Source organism: Staurois parvus, unplaced genomic scaffold, assembly GCF_062004578.1.
Source record: "Staurois parvus isolate SC_StPar_1 unplaced genomic scaffold, SC_StPar_1.0 ptg000222l, whole genome shotgun sequence".
In the NCBI taxonomy this organism is placed as follows: Eukaryota; Metazoa; Chordata; class Amphibia; order Anura; family Ranidae; genus Staurois; species Staurois parvus.
Genome location: NW_028318018.1, coordinates 686,793 through 713,568, shown reverse-complemented (window position 1 = coordinate 713,568; position 26,776 = coordinate 686,793). Strand labels below are relative to the sequence as shown.

Here is a 26,776-nt window from a genome sequence, read left to right as displayed (position 1 = left end):
ATATCCGATTGCCTCTCGGGGGATCAGGAAGGAATTTTTTTCCCCTGCAGGAGCAGATTGGATCGCGCTTTGCTGGGTTTTTGCCTTCTGGTGGATCAGCTGTGGGTGTCGGATTATAACTTTTATTTTTATTGGTACAACTAGATGGAATGTCTTTTTTCAGCCAGACCAACTATGTAACTATGTAGGTCCCACACCGCTGCCTCCCATCTCCTGAGACTGCAATCAGTGACTTGGGTCTGAGACACTACAGACATATCCCTCCACCCGGCACAGCCAGCAGATAACAGAGAAGGTCCCCTGGAGGAGTCAGGCACAAGGCAGGAGACCCCAGTCACATGTCCTGGGTGCCTACATTATGCAATGCTTAGAGTAAAAATCAACATTTTGCTGCCAGCCGAACCCCAGAACCTCCATAAATCCAGTCTAGATACATAAATTGTGTCTGCAGCACAGAGAAGGAAGATTATCCGAGAGAAATCCAGGAATACAGGATGGGGAACACAGCTCAGGAAAGTGACCAGGGGATTACAGGCTGATATCACCCAGTCCCCGCCCTACTCTGGACCAATCAGTGAGCAGTATGGGTGGAGGAATGGATTTAGTGTTCATGACCCACCTGTGCTGATCTCTGTAGGAGTGTCCTCCTCTATAAATGTCCCCGTTATTCCATCCTCCTCCATAGACTGCTGATCATCCCTCACATACGCCTCTTCTTCTTCTGCTTTCACCTCAAATTCTATATCGATTGGATCTCCACTCTAAATCAAGAAAATGATAAAGAATGTCATCTGTAAAATGTAAGGTCACATAAAAATATCCACACATTGTCTCCATGAGTCCATGTTCTAGATGCTCTATCCAACCAACCTTGTAATGGTGAGGGATGGTGTGACCTTCCTGTGTGGAATCCCGGGAATACAGAGGACGGGGACATCTCTCTGGTGGGTTCCTGGTATTAGGTGGCTCCATCATATCCTTGTGTCCTTCTGAAAACTCCTCCATCACTCCATACTCCTCATCCTCCTCTTTATACTCTTCTTTAACATCAATATTATCATCCCCGAGGATTCCACTCTGAAAGATATAATAAAACATTCATTGTAACAAACATGCTGTGTATAAATCACAACTACCAATAATTGTCATCATCTACCTGATGATGGTGAGGGATGGTGTGACCTTCCTGTGTGGAATCCTGGGAATACAGAGGGCGGGGACATCTCTCTGGTGGGTTCCTGTAGCTGGATGACTCCACCATGGTGTCCTGGTACAGATCTTTGTGTTCTTTTAGAAGCTCTGATTCCTCCATCCCCCCATCCTCATCCTCTTTTATCTCTTCTTTAACCTCAACTTTAGGATCTCTCAGGTTTCCACTCTGAATATATAATAAAATGCCATCAATGGTAACAATGCAGATAATGTACAGATCCTAATGATACTATCAGTGATTGTTCCTCATCTACCTGATGATGGTGAGGGATGGTGTGACCTTCCTGTGTGGAATCCCGGGAATACAGAGGACGGGGACATCTCTCTGGTGGGTTCCCATGACTGGATCCATCTGTAGGAAACACACACACTGACTGAATCCATTGTTTCTATGTGTTTATCAGATGATGGGGGATCTAGGTGGATCCTCCGTACTGCTCTCTCCTTTACAATAAAGTCTCCTCTTACCCGGTGATGTGAGGGGCGGCTGATTGTCCATCATGACGTCCTTGTAGAGATCCTTGTGTCCTTCTAAATACTCCCACTCCTCCATGGAGAAATAGACAGTGACACCCTGACACCTTATAGGAACCTGACACACACAATGATACAGTCACCATCCAGACACATCCCTTGTCTGTTACTGGAGAATGTCCCAGAATTCCCGGCACCGCTCACCTCTCCTGTCAGCAGCTCAGTGATCTCTCTGGTGACTTCTAGAATCTTCTTCTTCTTTCTCTCTTCTATCAGGGAGGGAGGTGGAGGCAATGTGATGTCATATGATCTCCAGACTTCACAGGAGGAAAACTCTACATCTGAACACAAATAGTCACATCAAATGATATTCCCAGAATCCTCCTCACCTCTCCAGTCATGTCTATCTATTATCCACTTCAATATCGGGCACTTTCACCCCCTCCCAGTTAAGGCAAATTTTCATCTTTCAGCACTCTTGCACTTTGAATGACAATTGTGCGGTCATGCAATACTACACGTATGAATGTTTTTTATATTTTTTGAGATAGATAGAGATTTTTTTTAAGGTATTTGATTATCACTGTTTTTGTTTTTTGTTTGCTATATAAATAAAAAAATACAAAAAAAAAATTGGGAAAAAAAACATTTGCTCTCTTTGTTTTTGTTATAAAATTTTGCAATGAAATAATCTTTCTTCATACATTTAGGCCAAAATGTTTGCTGGTACATTCTGGGGGTAAAAATAATCCAAAACAGTCTATATTATTTAGTCTGTGAGAAAGTTATAGAGTCTACAAACTATGGGATATATGTCTGAAAATTGATCAGTTGAGACCCTAAAATGCCAGATGCTGGTATGACGTATAGCAGTGATGAGGACGTTGGTATGAGGTATGACAATGTTCAGGATGCTGGTATGGTGTATGGCGGCAATCAAGATGCTGGTATGGGGTATGGCGGTGATCAGGATGCTGGTATGGGGTATGGTGATCAGGATGCTGGTATGGTGTATGGTGGTGATCAGATTGCTGGTATGGGGTATAGAGGATGCTGGTATGGTGTATGGCAGTGATCTGGACTCTGGTATGGCGGTGATAAGGACATTGGTATGGTGGTGATCAGGATGCTGGTATGGGGCATGGTGGTGATCAGGACGCTGTTATGGGGTATGGGGTGATCAGGACTCTGGTATGACGGTGATCAGGACATTAGTATGGTGTATGGTGGTGATCAGGATGCTAGTATGGCATATGGCAGGGATTAGGACTCTGGTATGGTGGTGATCAGGACATTGGTATGGTGTATGGTGGTGATAAGGACATTGGTATGGTGTATGGTGGTGATCAGGACATTGGTATGGTGTATGGTGGTGATCAGGACACTGGTATGGTGTATAATGGTGATCAGGACATTGGTATGGTGTATGGTGGTGATCAGGATTCTGGTATGGTGTTGTTTTTGTGCGCTCTGGGAAAGGTGACAGGTGGTGGCTGCAGTTATACTAGGACTACACTATGGCAGTGATCATGGACAATGGGCCAGTGATCATGGACACTGGGGTGGCTGGCACTGCAGTCTGTGAGTGTGCTTGTATCCTGACAGGCTTCTGTACATTCACAGGCTGCAGCATCGATTCTCTGTGTTCTCACAGTGACAGCAGAAAGAACCGATACTTACTTTCAGTTTCTATTGTTTACTATGTGATTGCGGTGATTGGATACAACAATCACATGGTAAAACACCTTGTGATCCTCTGTGTCCAGGTAACATAGCGATCAGAAGGCTCTCGGGAGCACGCTCTGTGAGCTGCACAGGAACCACTAATGTAGGCTGACATACAGGTACATGATCCCACATTGGCACGGCTTCCCGATCGCCATTTATAGGCAATGGATGGACAGGAAGTTATTAAAACTGCACTTCAGGCTGAGGTATCATTTACCCACACAGGGCCTCCCACTCCATAGATTACATGTCAAAGCAAGCAATTCTGATGTCATTACATACAACACGGGACCAACTGTCCAACTCTGCTAGTGAGGATACCAAGGGGCCCCCACATCCTAAGAGAATCAGAAAGAAAGGCAGAGGGAGGGACATTGGGAGGAGCTGTGAGGTCAGTGTGATGTCATAGGATTCTCTGACTCTGGATGGAGGGACATTGGGAGGAGCTGTGAGGTCAGTGTGATGTCATAGGATTCTCTGACTCTGGATGGAGGGACATTGGGAGGAGCTGTGAGGTCAGTGTGATGTCATAGGATTCTCTGACTCTGGATGGAGGGACATTGGGTGGTGTGTATGGATTTGGCGGCGTGCTGGTGCCAAGTTTCCTCCCCCCAGGGTCACTGCAGGTGTGGAGAAAAGCTGTGTAAGAGGATATGGAGGAGAGATGAGGAGGAGATCCAGGAATCAGGAGAAAGGTCAGGGCAAGCAACAGACGAGCGCATCCAAGAGACCAAGCCGGGGTCACTACACAGAAAATCAATCCAAGGAAACAACAGGCAGGACGAGGAATAGCAAGAAGGAGCTGAGAGACAAATGAGAATATTGCTCAGCCAATGGGAGATGATCTCAGCATGACTTCCATCATGAAGGAGATGAGGGGGAGGGGAGGAAGTCACTGAAGGTGACCATAGATCCATGGAAATTCAGCTGGTTCAGCAGGGATCGCTCACATTTCCATCCATGTGTGGCCACTGCCGGATAAAAGCCACTCCCCCAGCGGCTGCAGCCAATAGCTTCAGTGCTGATCTGTGTATTCTGAGAGCGGAGGAGTCCCCCCCCATAGTCAAAAAAATGTTCCGGCCCCGGAAGTGGGGGAATGTTCTGCCCCTGAAGGGGTTAATCTGGGTTCCCACATTATATATGTGTGTATCATCTGCTGGAGATAAAAGACGTCACAGTGACTATGGAGGAAGAGGACGGACATGACTATGGAGGAAGAGGATGGACATGACGGGGGGTTACTGGGTGTAAATAGGAAATAAAATCTTATTACCTCCTCTGCTGCCACTTCCACCAACATCTCCTCTCTACTTCCTGTCTGTACCTGACATCACTTCCTGTCTGTCTTCCATAGAGACTTCCTGTCTGGGTAGAAGTGAGATCCTCCCCTTGTGGAGCTCAGAGGAACTACAGCCCTGAGAATCATCTGGTAGTGTGACCCCGGCCTTGTTCTATGTGTTCAGCATTCTGACTGTTCTCTTGTCATATTTGCCCTTTATATATCCTTTGTGGGGAAGTTACAGACCTGGGTTATCCAAGCTAATCCATAGGATGTCAATCAGCATATAAAATCCTCCATAACTCAGCAGCAATGTCCCGAGGCTTCCATCTCACACAGTATAACAAACTATTGATATTATTGTCTGCCTGGGGCCATGGCTGGACCTGGAGGTGACATGAGAGATCCTCATCTACAAAGCTTAGTTCACACTGTAGTGATACAGAAATATATATCTATGTGAGATAAATACAAGACGATGATATCGTGAAGAGGGATTTAGTTGTGAGAATATTGCAGATATACTCCATTTGTAGATATCAAAGTTTCCATCTGAAGACATTGTATGAGGGATCCCTAGATCACAGATGAAGAGTGTAGACTGTATAGTAAGAACCCAAATCCATGGCACCGCTCCAACCTGCACCTCCTAATGACCATGGACCAATCAGATGACAGCACCTGTAGTCCGTCTCCTCTCCAGCATGAAAATATAGGAAGATGGAGAGTCACACTCTGCAATCAGCTCATTCTTCATATTTTATTCTGTTGATGATGAAGTAACTGCATACATATAGTCTCCACCCGAACCTCACTCCCTGAACACGTTCCACCATAATGGGCTTGTGCACATAGAGTAGTCTGAGGAAGAGGAGACCGCTCCTCCAAACAGGTCAGCCATTTCAGGGTCCTCTGGTGATGTGGAGATGATCCGGCTATGGCAGTGGTCTGTGAGTATATATTTCCTTGGATACAATAAAGCTGTGATTTTTGGTATTGTACTAGGCTGGTCGCCCTCGTTTTCCTCGTCTGTATAGCACATTGAGTTGTGTTTGGGCTACTCTATCCTTGTGAGCAATCCGAATGGGGTGAAATGCAGAATCAAATATGAAGAATGGGCTGATTCCGGAGTGGGACTCTTCATCTTCTTGTAGATGGTCTGGTCACAGATCACAGGAGAAAACAGGAGAGATTGGATGTGATGAAGAACACCTTCCAATGGAGAGGATTTCCATCAGAATGATTGAACCTCACTCTGTAAACTATAGACACAAATCAGAAATAAAGGACAGAGTGTTAGAAGGAATGTAGGGGTTCCCTTTGTGACCTGGTATAGTTCCCTGAGATTTGGTGAGATTATCCAAGAGAAATGGAAGAATCCTTATTATGAGTGTGTCATGAATGGGGGTGCCAAATATTCGGGTAAGAAGGAGGCCAGCTGACACCCAAGGTCTTGTCCTCTATTATGTGTCCTTGGCAATCAGTAGATTGTTGCTAGAACCCCCCCATGTTCCCCGGTCAGAACACGGGTAACAGCAGTACAACAGCATTCACACTCTAATATCCCATGGCTACCACCAGGTGTCAAGGACACAAGCCCAGCTACCCAAGGTGTTGTCCTCCATTATGTGTCCTTGGCAATCAGTAGATTGTTGCTAGAACCCCATGTTCCCCGGTCAGAACACGGGTAACAGCAGTACAACAGCATGCACACTCTAATATCCTATGGCTACCACCAGGTGTCAAGGACACAAGCCTAGCTACCCAAGGTGTTGTCCTCCATTATGTGTCCTTGGCAATCAGTAGATTGTTGCTAGAACCCCATGTTCCCTGGTCAGAACACGGGTAACAGCAGTACAATAGCATGCACACTCTAATAGCCCATGGCTACCACCAGGTGTCAAGGACACAAGCCTAGCTACCCAAGGCACGGACCTTGTTTGGTGTAGTAGGAAATGAAGGCAGAACTTGGTTTCGGTAGGACAACCCAGCTGTGATATAGTATTCACAGCCTGCAGTACCTCTGGCCACCACTATAGGGAGATGTCACCCAGATCAATCTGGCTGGCCACACATAGACAGATACAAATCTCACATACAATCTGGTGTATTCGCAGGGTTGGGGGAAGTCTAGCAATCACCACAGACTTCTGATATTCCTCAGACTACCTCCCAAGCTAGAATCCTTGTTATCACTTTTCCTACTGCCCATGAATACCCACAAACACCAGACTCACGATGTACGACAGCATGATTAACCCCCAAACTCCTGCGCTGCCACTAATCTATTCACCAAACTCAGGATAAGATATACAATGTAATATCTAATAACATTCAGAACCCCCGAGCTGCTGCAACCACCCGAATGTGTTCCCACATCCAGCAAACGGTAATTAATAATTAATGGTGCTGCGCTGCGCTCAATCACAAAGACTCCTCCCCCTTACTAGTGTGTCATTATAATTGTGTAACATTGTGCTATAAACAGCTGTAACTCCAATCCACCGTCTTCATTTGTGATAATAAATGTCATACTAGAACATCATTCTAATGACATAAAGCCGGGCCATACACTGGTAGACATCAGATCTGACAACCACCAACTTCATTTATGATTCTTCTTCTATATATAATAAAAGTAAACTCCCTACAGAGCCCCCAACCCACAATGTGATAACAGGTGTAAGCAGTGTGGGAATACTGGGGTCGTAGTCAGCACATCAACATGTTATCTGTGAGGCTCAGTGAGGTGACAGATCATTCATCCGTATCTATGTCTACAGGGATGTCAGATCATTATTGCCATCTAGGTGTTCATTCCTCCAATCTTCACACTCCAGAGCCAACTATTCAGATTTATAAATTGTGACCATTTGTCTTCTACTGACCACTAAATGAAGAGAACACTGTATCTGTAATACTGAACATTGAATTCCAGGAATATCTGTCATATCATGCCACCTTTACAGGGTATGTTACATCCCAACCATTGCTGGTGTCCTCCATGTCTATGGTCACCTTACAGAGAGTATCTGAGCTATGTTCCAGAAGGTCCTGCCAACATTCTATACCAGACCCTTATCTGAGCATGCCGGCCAGGCCATGAAACAGGAGAGGGGAGCGTGCAGATTCCACATCTTACACCATGCCCTCAACATGGGGGGACTTGCCAGGGGGGGCACCCCGGGAAACACCTTGTTCCCATGTTGATAAGGACAAGTGCCTCTTGGTAATCCTACTTAATCACAAAAATATAGATTGTAAAAAAGAAAACAGTTTAAAAAAAAGTCCCATGATGTAGATCAATGTCTATCATGAAGTCCAACAACCACCGAAAAAAAAAATCTGATGACCAAATGTGAAAACCCAACTCACTGAATGACAGATCCCCGACCTATCATCTGCAATATACAGGAAGGGGAGGGGATAGTGATGTCATCATTGCCCAAATCTGGGGGTCAGGAGCCATTTCCACCCTTTACTCCCAGCTGGGGGGCTTTGTATCCATATACCAGATGTTCTACAGGACTAAATCTGCAATAAATGTTACTGCAAAATCAAAGGGGCCAAAATGTGTCCCCCGAGCAGTCATATATTTCTGTCCCCCTTGGTGGGAGTGGAGGTGACCCCTCTATAAGGATCTACAGTCCATACACACCCAGCACAAGGCCAGGGTTACACTACCAGACGCTTCTCGGGGCTGCAGTTCCTCTGAGCTCCACAAGGTGGGGATCTCACTTCTACCCAGACAGGAAGTCTCTATGGAAGACAGGAAGTGATGTCAGGTACAGACAGGAAGTGATGTCAGGTACAGACAGGAAGTGAGTACAGACAGGAAGTGATGTCAGGTACACACAAGACTTTCAGTGTGGAAGCAAAGCAGAGAGGAGACGTTCCTGGAAGTGGCAGCAGAGGAGGTAATAAGATGTTATGTTCTATTTACACCCAGTAACCCCCCATCATGTCTGTCCTCTTCTTCCATAGTCATGTCCGTCCTCTTCCTCCATAGTCATGTCCGTCCTCTTTCTCCATAGTCACTGTGACATCTTTTATCTCCAGCAGATGATGATACACACATATATAGTGTGGGAACCCAGATGAACCCCTTCAGGGGGAGGAGTTGATGATAATATATTTGCTCCCAAAGCTGGCCTACATGGTTCAGTTTTATCGTTCAGCCAGCGGGATGACCATAAAAACTGAAGTGATTCCCCCATCCACACATTGGAGGTGGATGGGGGAATCCTCCCCTCTGCACTCTTGTATTCTGACAATGGGGGGACTCCTCCGCTCTCAGAATACACAAATCAGCACTGAAGCTATTGGCTGCAGCCGCTGGGGGAGTGGCTTTTATCCAGCAGTGGCCACACATGGATGGAAATGTGAGCGATCCCTGCTGAACCAGCTGAATTTCCATGGATCTATGGTCACCTTCAGTGACTTCTCAAATCTCCCTGTTCAAATGTCCCTCCATCCAGAATCTATATATTCTATGACATCACACTGATCTCACCGCCCCTCCCTCCATCCAGAGTCAGAGAATCCTATGACATCACACTGACCTCACAGTTCCTCCTCCCAATGTCCCTCCATCCAGAATCAGAGAATCCTTTGACATCATATTGACCTCACAGCCCCTCCTCCCAATGTCCCTCCATTCAGAGCCAGAGAATCCTATGACATCAAACTGACCTCATAGCTCTTAGGATGTGGGGGCCCTTAGCATCCTCAGTAGCAAAGTTGAACTGTTGTATGTAGTTGTCACGTGTTGTATGTAATGACGCCAGAATTGACACATTTTTAACCTATGGAATGTGGGGGTCCTGTGTGGGTGAATTATACCTCAGACTGAAGTGGGGCTTTAATAAAATGGGGACTTGAATTGAGAGGTGAGGAGGATTATGGGAATATTATTTGATTTTACTATTTGTGTTCAGATCTAGAGTTTAAAAAATCTATACTGGACGAAGGTATGTTCCCCTTCGCACCATCTGGCCAATTGATGAATCTAAAATATATTACCTTTACTCAAACATATAAACAATGTATGCTCAGCTGTAATTGATGCCTTTATATAATCCCATTTTAGATGAAGTGACGGCATACAAGGAGGTCCTGTAGTTTGATCATAAGCCTATCAGCTTGACTCTATAATCTCTGTTGAGGAAATGGAGTTCCCCCCCCTGGACAAAACTAATTGGATTGTATAATCTATCTTGTTACATATATGTAATACGGGTACACTCATCCACAGGCCTGAATGTCATCCTCTCGTGGATAAGCCCCATACATCACCATATCCAGACAAAATACCTCACTGTCTTGAGGAATGCAAATGATGCTTTGTAAAATGCAAACCTCTCCAAAAAAATGGAGCGGAGTGAATACCATGTGCATTGAAAAAGTGTTCCCAAAGAAAAAAGAATCTCTACATGTTTCACTCCAGAAAACAGAGCTTTGTCAGGGATACAAAGAACCAAAATAGGTCACATAGTGGTTGGAAGTTGTGCTCAGCTGCACACGGTGGCACAATGGCACCTATCATTTGTTTCACCTCTATATATAGAGATGATCATCAAAATGCCCCCCCATCACACACAAAAGGAAGGAAGGTAAATCCTTCATTTACACCATGAGGTGCCCTTGATCCTAAACGGAAGATCCATTCTGCAAAAGACATTTATCTCGGCCCCCTTTTCTAGGACCTAGATTATATTTGTCAATAATCCAAAAGTCTAAGAGATCAGGCTATCTATCATGTTTTTGTATCATATGTCTTGCTACTGGTCTACCCTTGTTTGGAGCAATATCATTCACATGTTCAAGAACTCTTCTCCTAAAGGGGCAAATTGCTTTTCCTACATATATTAGGGGGCATGGGCATTGTAAAGCATAAATCCCCCCCTCTGCGCTGCAATTATAGCAATCTCTTATTTTAATAATCTCCCCAATTTTAGGAGTAACAAACTCCTTGGTATTGCTGAAGAAAGTCCGTGCCTTACAGTGACCACACCTGAAACTACCTTTTGGTTTCTCAGGCAGCCAAGTGTGTTTCATTGATGTATTAGAGGTTTTTTCTAGATGACTATGTACTAACATGTCTCTCAAATTCCTCCCCCGTTAGTAGGTTATCTTGGGGTCTGTAAATAGGATCTGTGATAGATATTTGTCTTCACACAAAATGGTCCAATATCTCTTTATGATGTTGAAAATCTGCCCTGATTGATTTGAATATTTACCTATGATACGCATGCCTTGCTGGTCATCCACTATTATGTTTTTCTTTTCTTTTTTTTGTATAATCTGTTTTTATTAAAGATTTTAAAAATAGAAGGTAAAGAAACAGTAAGGATAAAGACACACAGAAACATATAGGGCAGATATCAATATTAGAAAAGGTTCCAATAGCAGACCCAGCGTACAATGATGTAATACAAGTATAGGTCCAGCACATGGTACAGTACAGATGACATGCCACATACCCCCACCCGCTGTCATGGCAGCGAGAAGCTTCACAAAACGTATCACCCATAGATCTGACCGCCACGCAGGAGCTACGTCTCTGCTCGAGGCCAGCCAATCTCAGGGCGAAGGATCAGACATGCCCCCGTATACTTCAAGCTTCAAACTTAGACAGTAAAAATACCATTATATAGCACAAAAGGCATTTGTAGAAACTCAGCACTCGTGTGTGAGAAGGCGAAGCATATAAAAATAATCCAGAGAAAAGAAAAATAAAAGAGGGGAACAAAAGAAAGAGTACAGGAGGCCGTATAGGGCCAGTAGAATAGGAATAGTAACACAGGATTGAGGGCACAATGCTCATGCTAAAACAGGAGGGGGACAATTCAGGGAGCAGAACCTTGGAGAGACCCACCACATGGCAAGCTGGCCATAGAGTTTCTTGGTCTAGGCATGCAGAGGGACACCAGCTGGGGGAGGGGGGGTCTGGAAGCCCAGATGGGGGACCCAAGGAAAGGATTGAGAATTGTAGGGAGCCCGTATCTGGAGGAGAGTCAACTGGGTCCTCTAATTCCATAGAGTAGTACAACCACCCATCCCAAATGCCATGAAATTTCTCAAGGTTGTTTTTGACAGTATGGTTCCAGCGTTCGGCCTGATAGACCCTTTCAACCTCTTGCTTCCACTCTGCTACTGTAGGGCATCTACTCTGCTTCCATAGGCATGGTACTAGGCACTTAGCAGCATTCAAAAGATGCAGAGTAACACTCTGTTTATACGTTTTGATTGAGGAAGGGGTGCCATGAAACAGATAGTGTAGAGGGGTGAAATCAATAGGTTGAAGGGTCGTTTTCTGGATCCAGGGGGAAATATCCCTCAAAAACTTTTGAATCTTGGGGCAATGCCACCAAAGATGTAAAAAGGTGCCTTCCTGAGGACACCCCTGCCATCATCTATTATCAGACCCAGGGAAAATCTTAGCTAGCCGAGAAGGTGTCCTGTACCACCTAGATAAAAACTTATATCACGACTCTTGTGTTTTGAAACTAATGGACAAAGCATTGTAGTAGCAATTATGGCAAACCAGAAAACTCCGGACATGGACTTGAGGAATACAAATGATTTATTAAAAACAGCGCTGTTTTGACCCAGCCGGGCACAAGCCTGCAAAGCTGAGTGAGTTATAGAAAACTTCTTACAAGCGTATATACCAACGATTACGTCACAATACATACATTCCTCTTTCACTTCCTATATTTTCAACAGGGTTCCTAAACTCTGCAGAATAACCTTGGACAGCAGCTGCAGATAAGAATACCAGCTACGAGCCGGTACACAGTATTCACAGGAAATAAGGGAGGAGGGACTATGAGCCAAAAACCTTGCAAGCAGATACTGAAGTGTGGGGTCTTGTGAGCTACTATGGTGTATGCTAAAATATTTAAATATTACCAATACTGTGTGGTAAAATCGATACAATAATGAGATTATCATAACAATTGTGTAAAGAAATATGAGAAAATGAGTGGTTCGCTTACACTATACACATCCTCATACCATTGTGTCATAGAAAATAAAGTCAGAAGTGGTGTCGCGCTCCACTACCAATTGCAAAAATGTAAATAAATAAATAATTGTCCAGCTTCAATAGAGTGTATATTATGCACACTTTCGAAGCTGGACTGTTATTTATTTAATATTTATTTATTCACATTTTTGCAATTGGTAGTGGAGCGCGATACCACTTCTGACTTGCAAGCAGATCCTGTTAGAAATGTTACGGTTTAAAGGGGAACTCTGCCATATCTGGGTGCTACCACATTCCCCCCTTTGATGCTATCGTAGCGATGGTTTGAATGAGATAAAGCATCACCAATTAACCACTAACTACCCAAATCATACGGGTCTAAGGGCAGACTTACTGATCTTGGACAGCTAGGGGTTGATATTACCACATGGCCATTACATGGATTGCAGCCTTACTATTGGACAGCTGGATAAGCTCGGCAAGGACTAAAGGCTAGCGTCATGACTTTCCTCTCCCCATGTTCCCCATGCTACACAACTCCACTGAGGACAGTCATTTCAGAATTCATTATTGCAGCCATTTCCTCGCTTCCCTAAGTAAATATACTTACCATTTGCTAGGTACTCCCTTTCCCATTCTAACCCCCCCCCCCCCCCCGCAACCTTTCCTGGGGGAATAGTTTAGGTTAATAGCAGAGCATACATCAAAGATCCGGCTCGCTGCAGCATTGGGATTGGTTATCAGGGTACGGTTTATCAGCTTGCCTGTGGAGCAGTAGCTCCATATGGTCACCCAGGTTTTAGTGGGTCTATAGGTGGGGTCATAACAGGTTACCTGGTTCCCTACCGTGCACATTGAATAAGTTGTTTCATTATGTACACAAGTGTCAGTCATTGTTCCCTCACCTTGATAATGAGAATGCCATAGTAACATTCTAGTGGTTACAGATCCTACTCTTGTAGTCTCCATACATGGGTCACATGATCTGCCCTCCCCCCTCTCGTTCTAGTCAGGGTTATTACTATGGCTACCAGCATTTTATTAAAACATTTTTATCAGGTATCCTATCCGTGTATATTCCCATCTTGTGCTGTGCATTGGCCAGTCAGCTTCCAGGTGTGACTGGAGCAGAGCTGGAATTCTTCCTTCTGGTCAGATGTAACCTTTTCTTCCACCATGTGTAGACTCAACAGCTTCCAGGTATGTGCTGAGAGCAGGGCTGGAGTCTTTCCTTCTGATCTCTTTGGTCAGCTTCAGCTTTAAGGGGTCTTGAGGGTCTGCTTTACTTTGTGGTGATACCACAGATTCCTGGCTGAGCAGCTCGCTTTGCTCTGGATTGATGTATCCAGGGGGTCACCTTGGCCACCTTGATGGCTGTGGGAGTGGATAGAAGAACAGTGTAAAGACCACCATCTGTGCCCTAAAGGGATTACGCTCCACTCCTTTACCCACACTGCATCTCCTGGTGCAAAGGGATGGATGGGGTTGGACAGGCGTATGGGGAGTTTCTCTTGAACCCACTTCCCTATATCCTGCATGTTCTCCCCCAATTTCTGTAACAGTTCATGGTTCACCACCCTTCCTATCTGGTGTAAGTCTCCCTTGATACCTCCAATGATGGGTGGGGGCCTACCATATAGTACTTCAAAAGGGGACAAATTTGTCCTCTTTGTTGTAGTACTCCAGATTCTCAACAAGGCAATGGGCAGCATCAAGGTCCACTTCATTTGGGTTTCCTGACAGAGTTTTGCCAGTTGTAACTTTAGGGTGCGGTTCATTCTTTCCACTTTTCCAGATCTTTGTGGCCTGTATACAGTGTGTAGTCTCCGAGTGGTCTTGAGCATGGCTGCAAATATCTGAAGGCACTTGTGAACAAAGGCAGAACCATTGTCTGAGCCTATGGAGGAGGGATCTTCATATCTAGGGATAATTTCCTGTATTAGGCATTTGACCACTTCTCTGGTAGTTTCAGTTCGTATAGGCCAGGCTTCCACCCAGCCTGAATAGGTGCAGACGGCCACCAGCAGATATTTATATCCTCCTGAAGGGGGCATAACAGTGAAGTTGACCATTAATTCTTCCATTGGTGAGGCCCTACTGCTTGTACTCTGGGAGTTGGTACAGGCCCTTGTCTTGGATTGTTTCTGGTTGATTCCACACATCTACTGGCTGCTGCTTGTGCTTGCGTGGATAGACAGGGAATGTAAATATATCTCTCTAGGGCCTTTTCAATGGCTGTTTTGCCTGTGTGTGTTCCCTTGTAGAATTCTGTCACTAATTCAGTTGCTACAGCAGCTGGAATGACCATTCTTCCATCCTGCAGTTGATACCACCAGTCTTAATGTACTTTCCAGGTTCAGTCTCTATCCATTCTTGTTCTGCCTTTGTATAGACTGGGTCCCATTCAGAGAGTGGTATGAGAACAGAGGGGCCATAATCTGTTGTGGGGACCACTGAAGTGCTGCCTCTTTGGCTGCTTGATCTGCTTTTCTGTTGCCTTTGGCCACCTGGGAGTCTCCCTTTTGATGACCCCTACAGTGTATTACTGCAACTTCCGAGGGGGCCCATACTGCTTCCAAAGGTTCTAGTATTTCTGTCCCATACTTGATGCCCTTTTCCCTGGATGTGATGAGTCCTCTTTCCTTGTACAGGGCTCCATGAGCATGAAGAGTCAGGAAGACATACTTAGAGCCCACATAATCATTCAGTCTTAGGCCTGCAGCTAGTTGTAACACTCAGGTCAGGGCAATTAATTCCACTTTTTGTGCAGAGGTCCCCTGTGGTAGGGCTGTTGCCTCAATCACCGTTTCCTGTGTGACCACTGAATAACCGGCATAGTGGATTCCATCCTTTACGAAACTGCTGCTATCAATGTAATATTCAACATCTGGCTTTCCCAAGGGACTGTCTCTCAAGTCTAGCATAGACTTCATCCATTGCCTGGAGGCAGTCATGTATTAGGGGTTCTTTTGAGGTGGGGAGCAGGGTGGTGGGGTTCAGAGTGTTAGTCTCTAAATGGATTTGAGGATTTTCACACAGCATGGCCTGGTATTTGACCATCCGGCTGTTAGTAAACCAGTGATTTCCCTTATAATCCATCAATGCCTGAATGTGGTGTGGAACTCCTGACACAGATCTCTTGACCCAGTGACAACTTGTCAGCTTAGGCCACCAAGAGGGCTGTTGCTGAGATAGCCCACAGCCAAGGTGGCCAACCTTGAGCTAGTGTCCAGTTTGGAAAGGTACACCACTGGCCGACATTTTATAAAAAATTTTTTTTCACAACTCTGAGTTTATTAAAAAAGTCACATAAGGACACTTTTTGTTGGGGAATATTTATTTTTTGAATATTTTTTGATTATTTATTTTATTCTTATTGATTTTAACATATGATTGGTTAAACACTGTGTTCATCTAGTAAGAAGGAGCGCTGCCCTTTTTTTTTATTTACATGCACACCTGGTTAAGGGTTAGGTGAGCTGCTCTTTCACATTTGCATATTAATTTGCACATTAATTGGTTGATTGATTTTTTTGTGGCTCTGTCCATATTCTAATTATCTTAATGTGGCGTTTGTCTGGCCAAACCTAGTATTTCTTCCTCTAGACCTGTTAATGTATCACCTCCCACGTTGGTTGTGTTGGCATTTTTTACTTGGCTTTGGGGTCCCCCCTCAAGCAGGCCCTGGGCATTCTCTGGAGGCCATAGACCTGACCTTTGGTCTTATGTCCTTTTCCCCATTGCAGATTTTGTAATACTTTGCCCCCCCCTCCATCCCAGGCCAAGAGAGCCATTTGGTTGTCTTGGTAAGTGTGGCCCCCGCCAGGGCATGTGTTGTAGTTGGAGCCAGACACCTATTGCCCTTCTGTCTTTTTTCTCATTGCAGGATTTTGACGTATCTGCCCCCCCTTGGGCCAAGAGGGCCAGTTGTTTCTTTTGGTAAGTGTGGCCCTTCCTCCAGGGCATGTGCTGTCTTTGGAGCCCAGACAACTGACCCTTGCCCTTATGTCCCTTTTTTCTGTTGCAGATTTTCACCCTAACACACGGACATCCCACCACTTAGGACCTGCTGCTTCTGCTGCAAACAGCACCTAGTCAGACTCACTGCCCACTTATCCTCCCATGGCACCCCCAAGGAGGCAAAGAGTCCAGGGTTCCAGGGGGGGTCATGGTGCCAGGGGGGATACTAGGCCCCCCACTGGCCGTGATGCCAGGGGGGCTACTGGGGCCCAGGGGTCCACTAGGGCCAGGGGGGGCATGGTGGGCCGGAGGTCTGGCTGTGATGTAAGGAGGTCACAAGCTGGTGGCAGAAGGGGCCAGGCTTCCTTCAGAGAAGAGGCGGAAGCTGAGCTGAGTACCTCACCTGGGTCTGATGCCTCCCCTTTGAGCCCAGGAGAAGGGACATCAAGGGCAGGTAGAAGGTCCCGGTCCAAGCCCAACTTTCCACCCTTCTCCCGCAATGAGACCTGGGCCCTGGTGGTTGCTTATGTAGAACGGGCTGAATGCATCGCAGGGCACAGGTCCTCCCGCAGTGGTCAGGCAGCAAAGGACCGTCTGTGGAAGGAAATCACGGTGGCCGTAAATGCAGTGGGCAGGATGTTACGCAGGAACCTCAAGAACGTGAAGAAGCGTATGCGTGATCTGAGGCGGAGATTAAAGGAGAAGCTGACTCTGTGGGCTCAGCAGGGACATGTTACAAGACGAGGGGTGGACCCTGACCATCTGCAGGACCTGTCTCAGACAGAACGGGCACTTCTGCCGATCATCAGCCTCAACACGATTGTTGGGGTGAAGGCTCATGGAGATAATGATGATTGCCACAGTGGTAAGTACACTACACATGTCCATATTGTGTCTTCAAAGTTGTGTTATCTTTTTAACATTTACCATTTGTTGTTTATTTTGTTTTGTGTTATAGCCAGTCCCAAGGCAGAGGCAGCCCCAGCCAGCCCATCAGAGGACAAGCCAGAAGATCACACATACGCTGATCCAGAGGTGTTCCCTCCTGGTAAGTACTCATTGGGAATGCACCCCGTAATGTTGAACAGGCTGCTAGAACATCAGACATCATCTCACATGTCAATGTCCTATTCACAGCACAACATCAGCAGGAGGAGGAGGAGCGGCTCCCCCCACTGCAGTCAGGAATGGAGGAAGATCTGGGTATGTATTAATGTGCTTGTCTAGAACAATTATAATCACTCAGGATCAGCCAATGAGCATCCTCTTAGGAATGCAGAACAAACCAATGCTAAACTCTGTGTGAACACAAATATATCTCCACAACACACTGGATTTCTTTGGGGTTCCTCACTGTATTGCACTCAAACCCCTAGAGAAATCCGTGTGAAAACTGTTACCACACAGAAATGTGTCTAATCCCTGCCAAATGTCCTGGGACCAGTTTCCCCGGACCAAGAAAAGCGGGTAACCCCACCAAACCAAATGGGGGAACTAACTGATGAGAGCAATAAAGGTCCAAACATCACTAACTAGCTGACATCTCCCGAGCGTTCCAAATCAGACTCGTCCTCGCAACTTCACAACTTCTCCCAGACACAAAAACATTCCACGCATGTAAACACATACATGTAATCTGACCGACGTCAACATGCTCAACTCTGACAGTCCCAGAATATCCAATGTGTTTGGTGTTTAGTGACATCATATATCATGCCTGCTCAATATACAGGAAATGATCCACTACAGGGACCCATCACCTCCCAATCGTGCCGCTCACCTTCAGGTTTGAGCCACACAAAGGGAAGGTCAAACACACTTTGGTCACCACTATGGGTGGCAGAACTGGCAACATTCCTCCACTTCACTTGGAATCAGTAAGTCTCATTTTAAGGCCGCAGGTCTCCAGGCAAATCCTTGTTAAAAGTAAAGCCCAAAAGAGCTCATGCTTATTTACATTTCCATTCAATGAGTTTATTGGCCCCCTTAAGGATGCTGATTTCCAGAGTAGTGTTTAACCACTTGTCACCCGCACTGTAGCTGTCATTTGGCTACAGTCTGGGGAGGGCGTCCTATGACATGCCCTCCCACATGCCCCTGGGGGTGCACACCCAGCCATCTCAGGGGTCGCTGTGTCCTACGGACACAGCTGATCACATGATGTGGTAAAAGGCCAATCACAGCGGCCTTTTACCACGTGATCACGGTAGATCACCGATAAATGCAGTTGCCGGTTATCGGCTGCACTTTCCTCATGCTGTCACAGTGGGAGGAAAGTACTGCAGATAACCGACAATTGGCAGAGGGTGGATCGGCACCGATCACCAGCTCACTGATGATCATTGACCTGATGATACCCCACTTCCTGGACAACTTCGCCGCCTGGCTCCCCTTGTTCCTCTCCTCTGAGCTACCGACCATCATCCTCGGGGACTGCAACATCCCCATCAACGACAACAACCCGGCTACTTCCCAATTCCTCCACCTAACCTCCTCCTTCGCGCTCACACAGCACACTCAATCCTCCAACCACTTCGGAGGGAACACCCTGGACCTCGTCTTCTCCCACCTCTGTACCCTTAACCAGTTCTCTAACACCCCCTTCCCTCTCTCCGACCACCACCTCATCACATTCTCCATCTCCCCTTCCCCCAACTCCCCCCCCCAAAAACGCCAAACCATCACCAGCCGCAACCTCCGCAACCTGAACCCGGCCCCCCTCCACTCTGCCGCCGACTGCCTACACGACAGCATCCTCCCACTGTCATGTCCTGACATAGCCACCACCTTGTACAATGACTCACTGTCAGCTGCCCTAGACTCTCTGGCACCCCTAACCACACGCATCATCAAACCCAGACCGCTTCAACCCTGGCAGACCGACAGCACTAAACGCCTCAAACGTCGCAGTCACGCACCGGAGAGACTGTGGCGCAAAACCAGGTCCCCTCATACTTTCTCCCTCTACAAATCTGAATTTCTCATCTACACCTCCTCCCTCCACGCCGCCAAGCAGGCCTACTTTGTTAACCTAATAAACACCCTCTCCTCCTGCCCTCGCCGACTCTTCACCACCTTCAACTCCCTGCTCTCTCCCCCCCTCTCCTCCACTCAGTACCTCACTCACCGCCCACGAGATTGCCACCCATTTCCACAACAAGATTGACGCTATCCGTAAGGACATCGTCAACTTGCAATCTACCTCCCCACCTAGCCTCCTCACCCCCGTCACCCCCTCATCTCCCCCCTCATCTGCCCTCACAACCGCACTGCCCCCCACCTCTCCCAAGGCCCCGCCCACCATAACCCCCCCTGCACTGCACTCCCTCAGCCCTGTCACTACTGAGGAAGTCGCCAAAGTCCTCTCAGAAGCCCGCCTCACTACCTGCCCCCTGGACCCTATCCCCTCTCAACTCCTCCTGTCACCACCCGCCTCCCTCATCCGCTCCCTCACCCACATCTTCAATCTCTCCCTCTCTACTGGCGCATTCCCTTCCCCCCTAAAGCACGCGCATATCACCCCCATCCTCAAAAAGCCCTCCCTGGATCCCGCGGACCCCAACAACCTCAGACCCATCTCCCTGCTGCCACTCACCTCCAAACTCCTTGAACGCATAGTCTACGATCGCCTAAGCTCCCACCTTACAGACAATAACCTCCTTGACCCACTACAGTCCGGCTTCCGTCCCCTACACTCCACTGAAACTGCCCTCCTCAAAATCACTAACGACCTACTAAACGCCAAAGCCAAGGGCGACTACTCTGTCCTCCTTCTCCTGGACCTCTCTGCGGCCTTCGACACAGTTGACCACCCCCTCCTCCTTAATAAACTACTCTCCCTTGGCATCAGAGACACCGCTCTCTCCTGGTTCTCATCCTACCTATCCCGACGCTCCTTCAGTGTCACCTACAATGGTGCCACCTCCCCCTCCCTCCCCCTCTCTGTTGGGGTCCCCCAAGGCTCTGTCCTTGCACCCCTTCTCTTCTCCATCTACACCTCCTCCCTGGGCACACTCATACACTCCCACAGCTTCAATTATCACCTCTATGCTGACGACACCCAAATCTACCTCTCCACCCCTCTCCTCACCCCCACTATCTCCACCCGCATCACTCACCTCCTAAATGACATCTCAGACTGGATGTCGCTACATTTCCTCAAGCTCAACCTCTCCAAAACCGAGCTCCTCGTCTTTCCCCCTGCCAACACCCCCCCCCCCATCCTATCCATCATCACCAACAACTCCACTATCACTCCCGCCCCGCAAGCCAAAGTCCTTGGCGTCATTCTTGACTCGAACCTCTCCTTCCAACCGCATGTCAAATCACTCACAAACACATGCAGGCTCCATCTCCACAACATTGCCAAGATACGTACCTTCCTCACCCCAGACACCACCAAACTTCTAGTACACTCCCTCATCATCTCACGCCTTGACTACTGTAATTCTCTTCTCACCGGCCTACCCAAGTGCAGGCTCTCCCCGCTCCAGACCATCCTGAACTCAGCGGCTAGACTCATCCACCTCACCACCCGCTCCACCTCTGCCACCCCCCTCTGCCTCTCCCTCCACTGGCTCCCGATTGCCCAACGCATCAAATTTAAACTTCTAATCCTGACCTACAAAGCCGTTCATAACACTGCCCCTGACTACCTCACCAACCTGATCCCCAAGTACCGCCCTACCCGTACCCTTCGCTCCTCACAGGACCTCCTTCTATCCTGCTCCCTGGTCTCCTCCTCCCATGCACGACTGCAGGACTTCTCCAGGTCCTCCCCCATCCTCTGGAACTCACTGCCCCAATCCATCAGACTGTCGCCTTCCCTCCTCACATTCAGGCGCTCCCTCAAAACCCATCTCTTCAGGGAAGCCTACCCCACCCTCACCTAACGGCCATTCTCCCTCTTTCCTCCCACCCCTCATTCCCCTCAGCCACTTCCTACTGTACCTTTACCCCCTCCCTCCTAGATTGTAAGCTCGAAAGAGTAGGGCCCTCTTACCCCTCGTACGCTGTTTGTTGTTGTTGTACTGTGCCATGTATTGTCCCCCCTCTATTGTACAGCGCTGAGCAAACCCTTTGGCGCTATATAAACTCGAAGTAATAATAATAATGATCAGAGCCCAGCAGTGCTGCCAGTCAGTGCTGCCTATCTGTGCCACCTCATCAGTGTCCATCAGTGCTGCCTATCTGTGCCACCTCATCAGTGTCCATCAGTGCTGCCTATCTGTGCCACCTCATCAGTGTCCATCAGTGCTGCCTATCTGTGCCACCTCATCAGTGTCCATCAGTGCTGCCTATCTGTGCCACCTCATCAGTGTCCATCAGTGCTGCCTATCTGTGCCACCTCATCAGTGTCCATCAGTGCTGCCTATCAGTGCAGCCTCATTGACACACATCAGTGAAGGAGAAAAATTACCTGTTTGAAAAAGAGAAACAAAGACAAACATTTTTTGATTTAAAATTTTTAGCTTTTTTTTTTGTTTATAGCACAAAAAACAAACCACCCATCAGAGATTAAATACCACCAGAAGCAACCACTATTTGTGTGAAAAAAAAGATAAAAATGTCATATGGGTACAGTGTTGCATGACCACAATCGTCATTCAAAGTGTGACAGCGCTGAAAGGTGAATATTGTCCGGGGCAGGAAGGGAGTCTAAGTGTCCGGTAGCCAAGTGGTTAAAAAAGCCGTGCTGACCCTGCTGGCAGTAATGTCTAGTGGGCCCCTCTCCTGACTTGTTTCATCATGTGATCTGGGACTTCAGCATAGGAAAACTTGAGGTCAACATCAAGAAATGTAGCTGCTCACCCAATCATCAAGTTCCAAGTGAAGGCGACCATTTTGCCTTTGTTCAAAATGTAGAGGCCAAATCAAATACATACCATGACTGGGTATTCTTGGGGCCATTTTCCTGGAGTCCAAAAACCCAGCCAGATCCAAATAAAATTACACGAAATTCAATGCTTGAAAAAGGAATCCCCAGGGGCAAATCATTTAAAGTGCTCCTCCCCCCCCCCCCCCAAAAAAAAATGGAACCCAACTAATGCTTTGGGCCTCTTATGTAAACTTGGGGCCAATAATTAGACTGCTTTGTTTTGGCACATCACATGACTAGCAGGAAGATCTATTCCTTTGCCAGACTTATCCACCGAGAATCTTGGAATTTAAGTCACCTAAAGCCCAAAAGGCATCATAAAGACTAATCTATTGTTCATTGACAAATACACTATATTGCCAACACTGCTGGGATGACTTCCTTTCCGCACACATGAACTTGAATGGCATCCCAGTCTTAGTCCGTAGGGTTCAATATTGAGTTGGCCCCGCCCTTTGTAGCTTAAACAGCTTCCAATCGTCTGGAAAGGCTGTTTAATGTTTTTGGATACTCTGAGACTGCCACATGAGTTCATTATTTTCTTTTTCACATTGAGTTTGCAGGAGACCTGCGGTTTAAAAGTGATTAAAGGAGTTTTGGATGCATTGCTCTTGGTCTCTTCAGATCAACAGTTATATCAACAATTCTTTTGGGTGCATTTACATGCATTTGGTTTTGGAAATATTTTGGGGAACATTTAGATTTGATCCGACCCCTTTTTTTTTTCTGGGTGACCCTTCTATAACCTATTGAATCCTTTTTGGAATGTTGCCTTAACGACAAATGTTATATCTTTTGCTTTAATGTTTGAAGCCCATGGTCAAAATGGCTGCAGTAGCTTATGGGCATAATGGAGCCATCCTAACATCTGCCTCCTTGTTTGGCAGGAAAGGTGGCCCCTTATTCTTGTGGCCCCTGCTCCTGAGCCTTACCATGCCTCTTTCTACTCCCTACCAGTCTCCTGGGCTGTGGCTGCCAGTGTCCTATTTGTCTGGATAAACTTGGGTGAAGAACATACCAATGAGCAATCCCTCAAACCTTGGTCACAAATGTCACATCATACATGCAGCCTAAGTAGTATCTGTTGCTAATCATCATCTTGAACTCTATTTGCAGATCATCTTTTGCCCCTGGAGACCCCAGCTGTTGGAGTGGGAGAGGAATCTACATCTGATGTTGGGGTACGGGAACTGCTGTAATGGGGTGGGGATGTACAAATGCATGTTACATGTGTATTTGGGAAATGGCATGGTTTTTTTTTTTTTGTTTTGTGGTGCAGGGAAGTTCAGGCACTCCAAACTTACATGAAATGCCGTCACCTCCACCTGAGTTGCCTGAACATCCGGTAAGAGATGCTAAAGATGTTCTCCCTAATGAGTCACCCATTTAGAGTATAACTCCGTTCCTGGCTGGGCAGGATTTGGCAACGTGATGTGTAACTTACTTTTTTCGGATCATTGCTTAGTCATGAGCTGGAGGGAGTGATGTGCATGTGACAAATCAGCAGGAAGGTATCAGTCTGGGGAAAGATGCCAAACCATTCATTTTGGTCAAATGCTGATCCAGTGTAATGTGTCAGGGAAAGGCATTCACCAATACCTGGTCCTAGGGGTGGGACAAGAACATGAACTAGTGTTTGGTGTCAGACGAGCCCCCTGTCCTACTGTACCCTTGTGCTGTGTGTTAAACACTCTTTCATTTTTTTGTTTGTTTCTCCTTGCAGCCAACATTGGATCCAGCTGGATCAGCACCCCGTACACCTGGACCCAGCCCCCTTCTCAAGCTTGGGGAAAGGCTTTTCAACATGGAGAGATTATGGGAGCAAAGGAGGCTTTCTAATGCATCCAGTAATATAGAAAGATTACTGGTGCTCCAACATGAAGCCCTGCTTGGACTTGTCACCGCGGTCAGGGATCAGACTACAGCGCTGCAGGACCTTAGTCATCATATCCGGGCCTTATGTCAAGCAGGGGCTGAACAAAATGCACCTTCGGCCAGAGGCTCCCAACCCCTGTGCAGTAGTAGTTTGGGGCCAATGCCAAGGTTGCCACAGAGTTTCCCTGTAGAAAGTACCATGGAAGCAGCAGGGGAACAAGCTTTGGAGGTGCCAATTCTGGAACTACCCACTCTGGAGTAACCCCCTCAAGAAACCTCACCCGAAGACCAGTATGCCTCCTTCCCCATGGATCCCTCTTCTGCACCTTCCTCACACTCCCCTTGACCACACCCCCACTTTCACACCCCTCCCCTTGTTTCTACATGCCCCTCCTCTCAATCCCGTTTCCACCCTTACCTTCCACGTGCTGCCCATTCTCCTCAGCCCTCAAATGCCCCTCCCCACATTCTCCCTGTCTTCCATTCCCCCCATTCAACTTCTCCCCCAGCACTCCCTCCCCACCACTCTTCCCCAGCCCCCCACACACTGTACCTCCCCAACCCTCACACCCACCCCCTCTGCAGCAGCAGCCTCCTCCTCCCCATTCATTTTGTATTTTTTTTTGTAATAAACATTATTTGGAAAGTAGCAGAACGTGTCTTTCAAATTGTCAGAAATGCATTTGGGGTAATAATGGTGGCTTGGTCATGTCGGGAATCCAACACAGGGGCTTTTCTGAGTATGGCTACCAATAATTCCAAATAGCGAACACTAAAAAAGCAGCACTTCAGAAAGAAAACTAAAAGGTGACCCTTCCAGAGGCATTGGTGGTGAGACTCTTTGGCCTTTCTGCTGCTTTCACCTGGTGGTCTGTCCTGCAAATAGTTTTAGCTGTTCCCCATCACACAAGTTCTCTGGCACATGTGGCGGTTGGCCATTATCTGCTAACCATTTGGCTGCCCCAAGGGAGCTTAGAATTCTCAGTGGACTCTGTGGGCAAGGCTAACGTTCCCCAATATGGGAACACACAATATTGCAGCTTGTTTTCTAAGTGTCGGCTAGCTTTTGTCTTTTTGGGGTGCTGGTTTTGGCCAAGACTCCTGCATGGAACACTCACCTCCCCAGAGACTGACACTGCTGTCCAAATATGTTCCCTGTGCTACTTCATTGACACACACTATACAAGAAGTGTGTAATATCCAGGACACCAGGCGTGACACCAGGACACAACTTACACACAGTAAGCCTGCCAAGGAATGCTAGAGACACAGAAAAGTTGGGAGATAAGAAGAAGGCCTTCTGTTGTTTGGACTATCATTATGCTGGACTAACTGGACCCAGACTAAGTTTGCTTTACACCCCGTGTAACATCTTGCCCCGAGATTGGTTGGGGAGCATAGGATCTTTAGCTGCCTGATTCTAGATGTGTGTGCCTATGGAATTTATGTGCCCAGTGGACACTTGTTCCTCACTTCATTCCCTCCCCACCTCTTGTTGTCAAAACACTGACATGTGAATGAGCAACAAGTTGGATCCAAGTAGTATGTGTGGAGCAGACAGACAATTTGCCCATTAGGGCCCCTTCTTTTCTGGGGGACATTGCATGTAACTGGTCTCATCCATAACTGATAGTCCTTCCAAGAGCAGCTTTCAAGTCATGTGACTTCTGTGTAATGCCAATCCCAACTAGAGATGAGGTGATGGGAATCATCTTGACAGAGCTGGGCCACAGGATCCCCCCACACATTGTCTACTTGGCTGCACCCCCTTTTGGCAGTCTGCACAACTCCACTCCACCAAGCTATGTAGAAGTCCCTGGATGGAATGAAGATCTACTCCAAACGTGAACAATGTAACGTGAATGGAGTGTTCTGTGTAAACTGTTGCAGCATTTCACAAGAGGAAGCAAACCAAGATTGGGAGTAGCTGCAGACAGCAAGCAGACAACTTCAATCTTTATGTATCCCAGCTTAGGATTGAAGGAGCTGGTTTACCTCTCGGAAACATGCAATCCTATCTGCTACAGTCCTAAAGCTGGACTTGCCAGAAAACACTTCATTTGGACATTACCAGACATTCCAGGTAAGCAAGATTGTCCAGTGCAGCTGGAGCTAGCAGAGTCCTGCAATGCTTTAGAGCAGTGGTTCTCAACCTTTCTAATGCCGCGACCCCTTAATACAGTTCCTCATGTTGTGGTGACCCCCAACCATAAAATTATTTTCGTTGCTACTTCATAACTGTAATTTTGCAGTGGGAGGAATAGTGCCCCATCACTGATGTCAATGGGAGGAATAATGCCCCATCACTGATGTCAATGGGAGGAATAGTGCCCCATCATTGGTGTCAGTGGTAGGAATAGTGCCCCATCATTGGTGTCAG

At 46.9% G+C, this 26,776-nt stretch overlaps 1 protein-coding gene across 2 annotated transcripts; it reads left to right on the top strand.

Moving 5' to 3' along the window:
- The first annotated feature begins 8,525 nt into the window (after positions 1–8,525).
- LOC149460669 (uncharacterized) lies at positions 8,526–25,045 on the top strand. 2 transcript variants are annotated; one of them, XM_089679338.1, is made up of 8 exons: positions 8,526–8,610; positions 16,570–16,622; positions 16,711–17,508; positions 17,602–17,691; positions 17,781–17,846; positions 23,638–23,702; positions 23,801–23,866; positions 24,245–25,045. In XM_089679338.1, exons 3-8 carry the CDS (start codon positions 16,806–16,808, stop codon positions 24,656–24,658), a joined length of 1,404 nt encoding a protein of 467 aa, XP_089535464.1. In that variant the 5' UTR covers positions 8,526–8,610; positions 16,570–16,622; positions 16,711–16,805; the 3' UTR covers positions 24,659–25,045. The 2 variants fall into 2 exon arrangements, with proteins under 2 accessions (XP_089535464.1, XP_089535465.1); XM_089679339.1 differs by lacking the exon at positions 23,801–23,866.
- Positions 25,046–26,776: the final 1,731 nt, after the last annotated feature.

Coding starts and splice junctions, on each gene's coding strand:
- LOC149460669 (XM_089679338.1), top strand. CDS start 16,806: ATGGCACCCCCAAGGAGGCAAAGAGTCCAGGGTTCCAGGGGGGGTCAT. Junction 23,703..23,800: donor AATCTACATCTGATGTTGGG/GTACGGGAACTG, acceptor TTTGTGGTGCAG/GGAAGTTCAGGCACTCCAAA. Junction 23,867..24,244: donor CTGAGTTGCCTGAACATCCG/GTAAGAGATGCT, acceptor TTCTCCTTGCAG/CCAACATTGGATCCAGCTGG.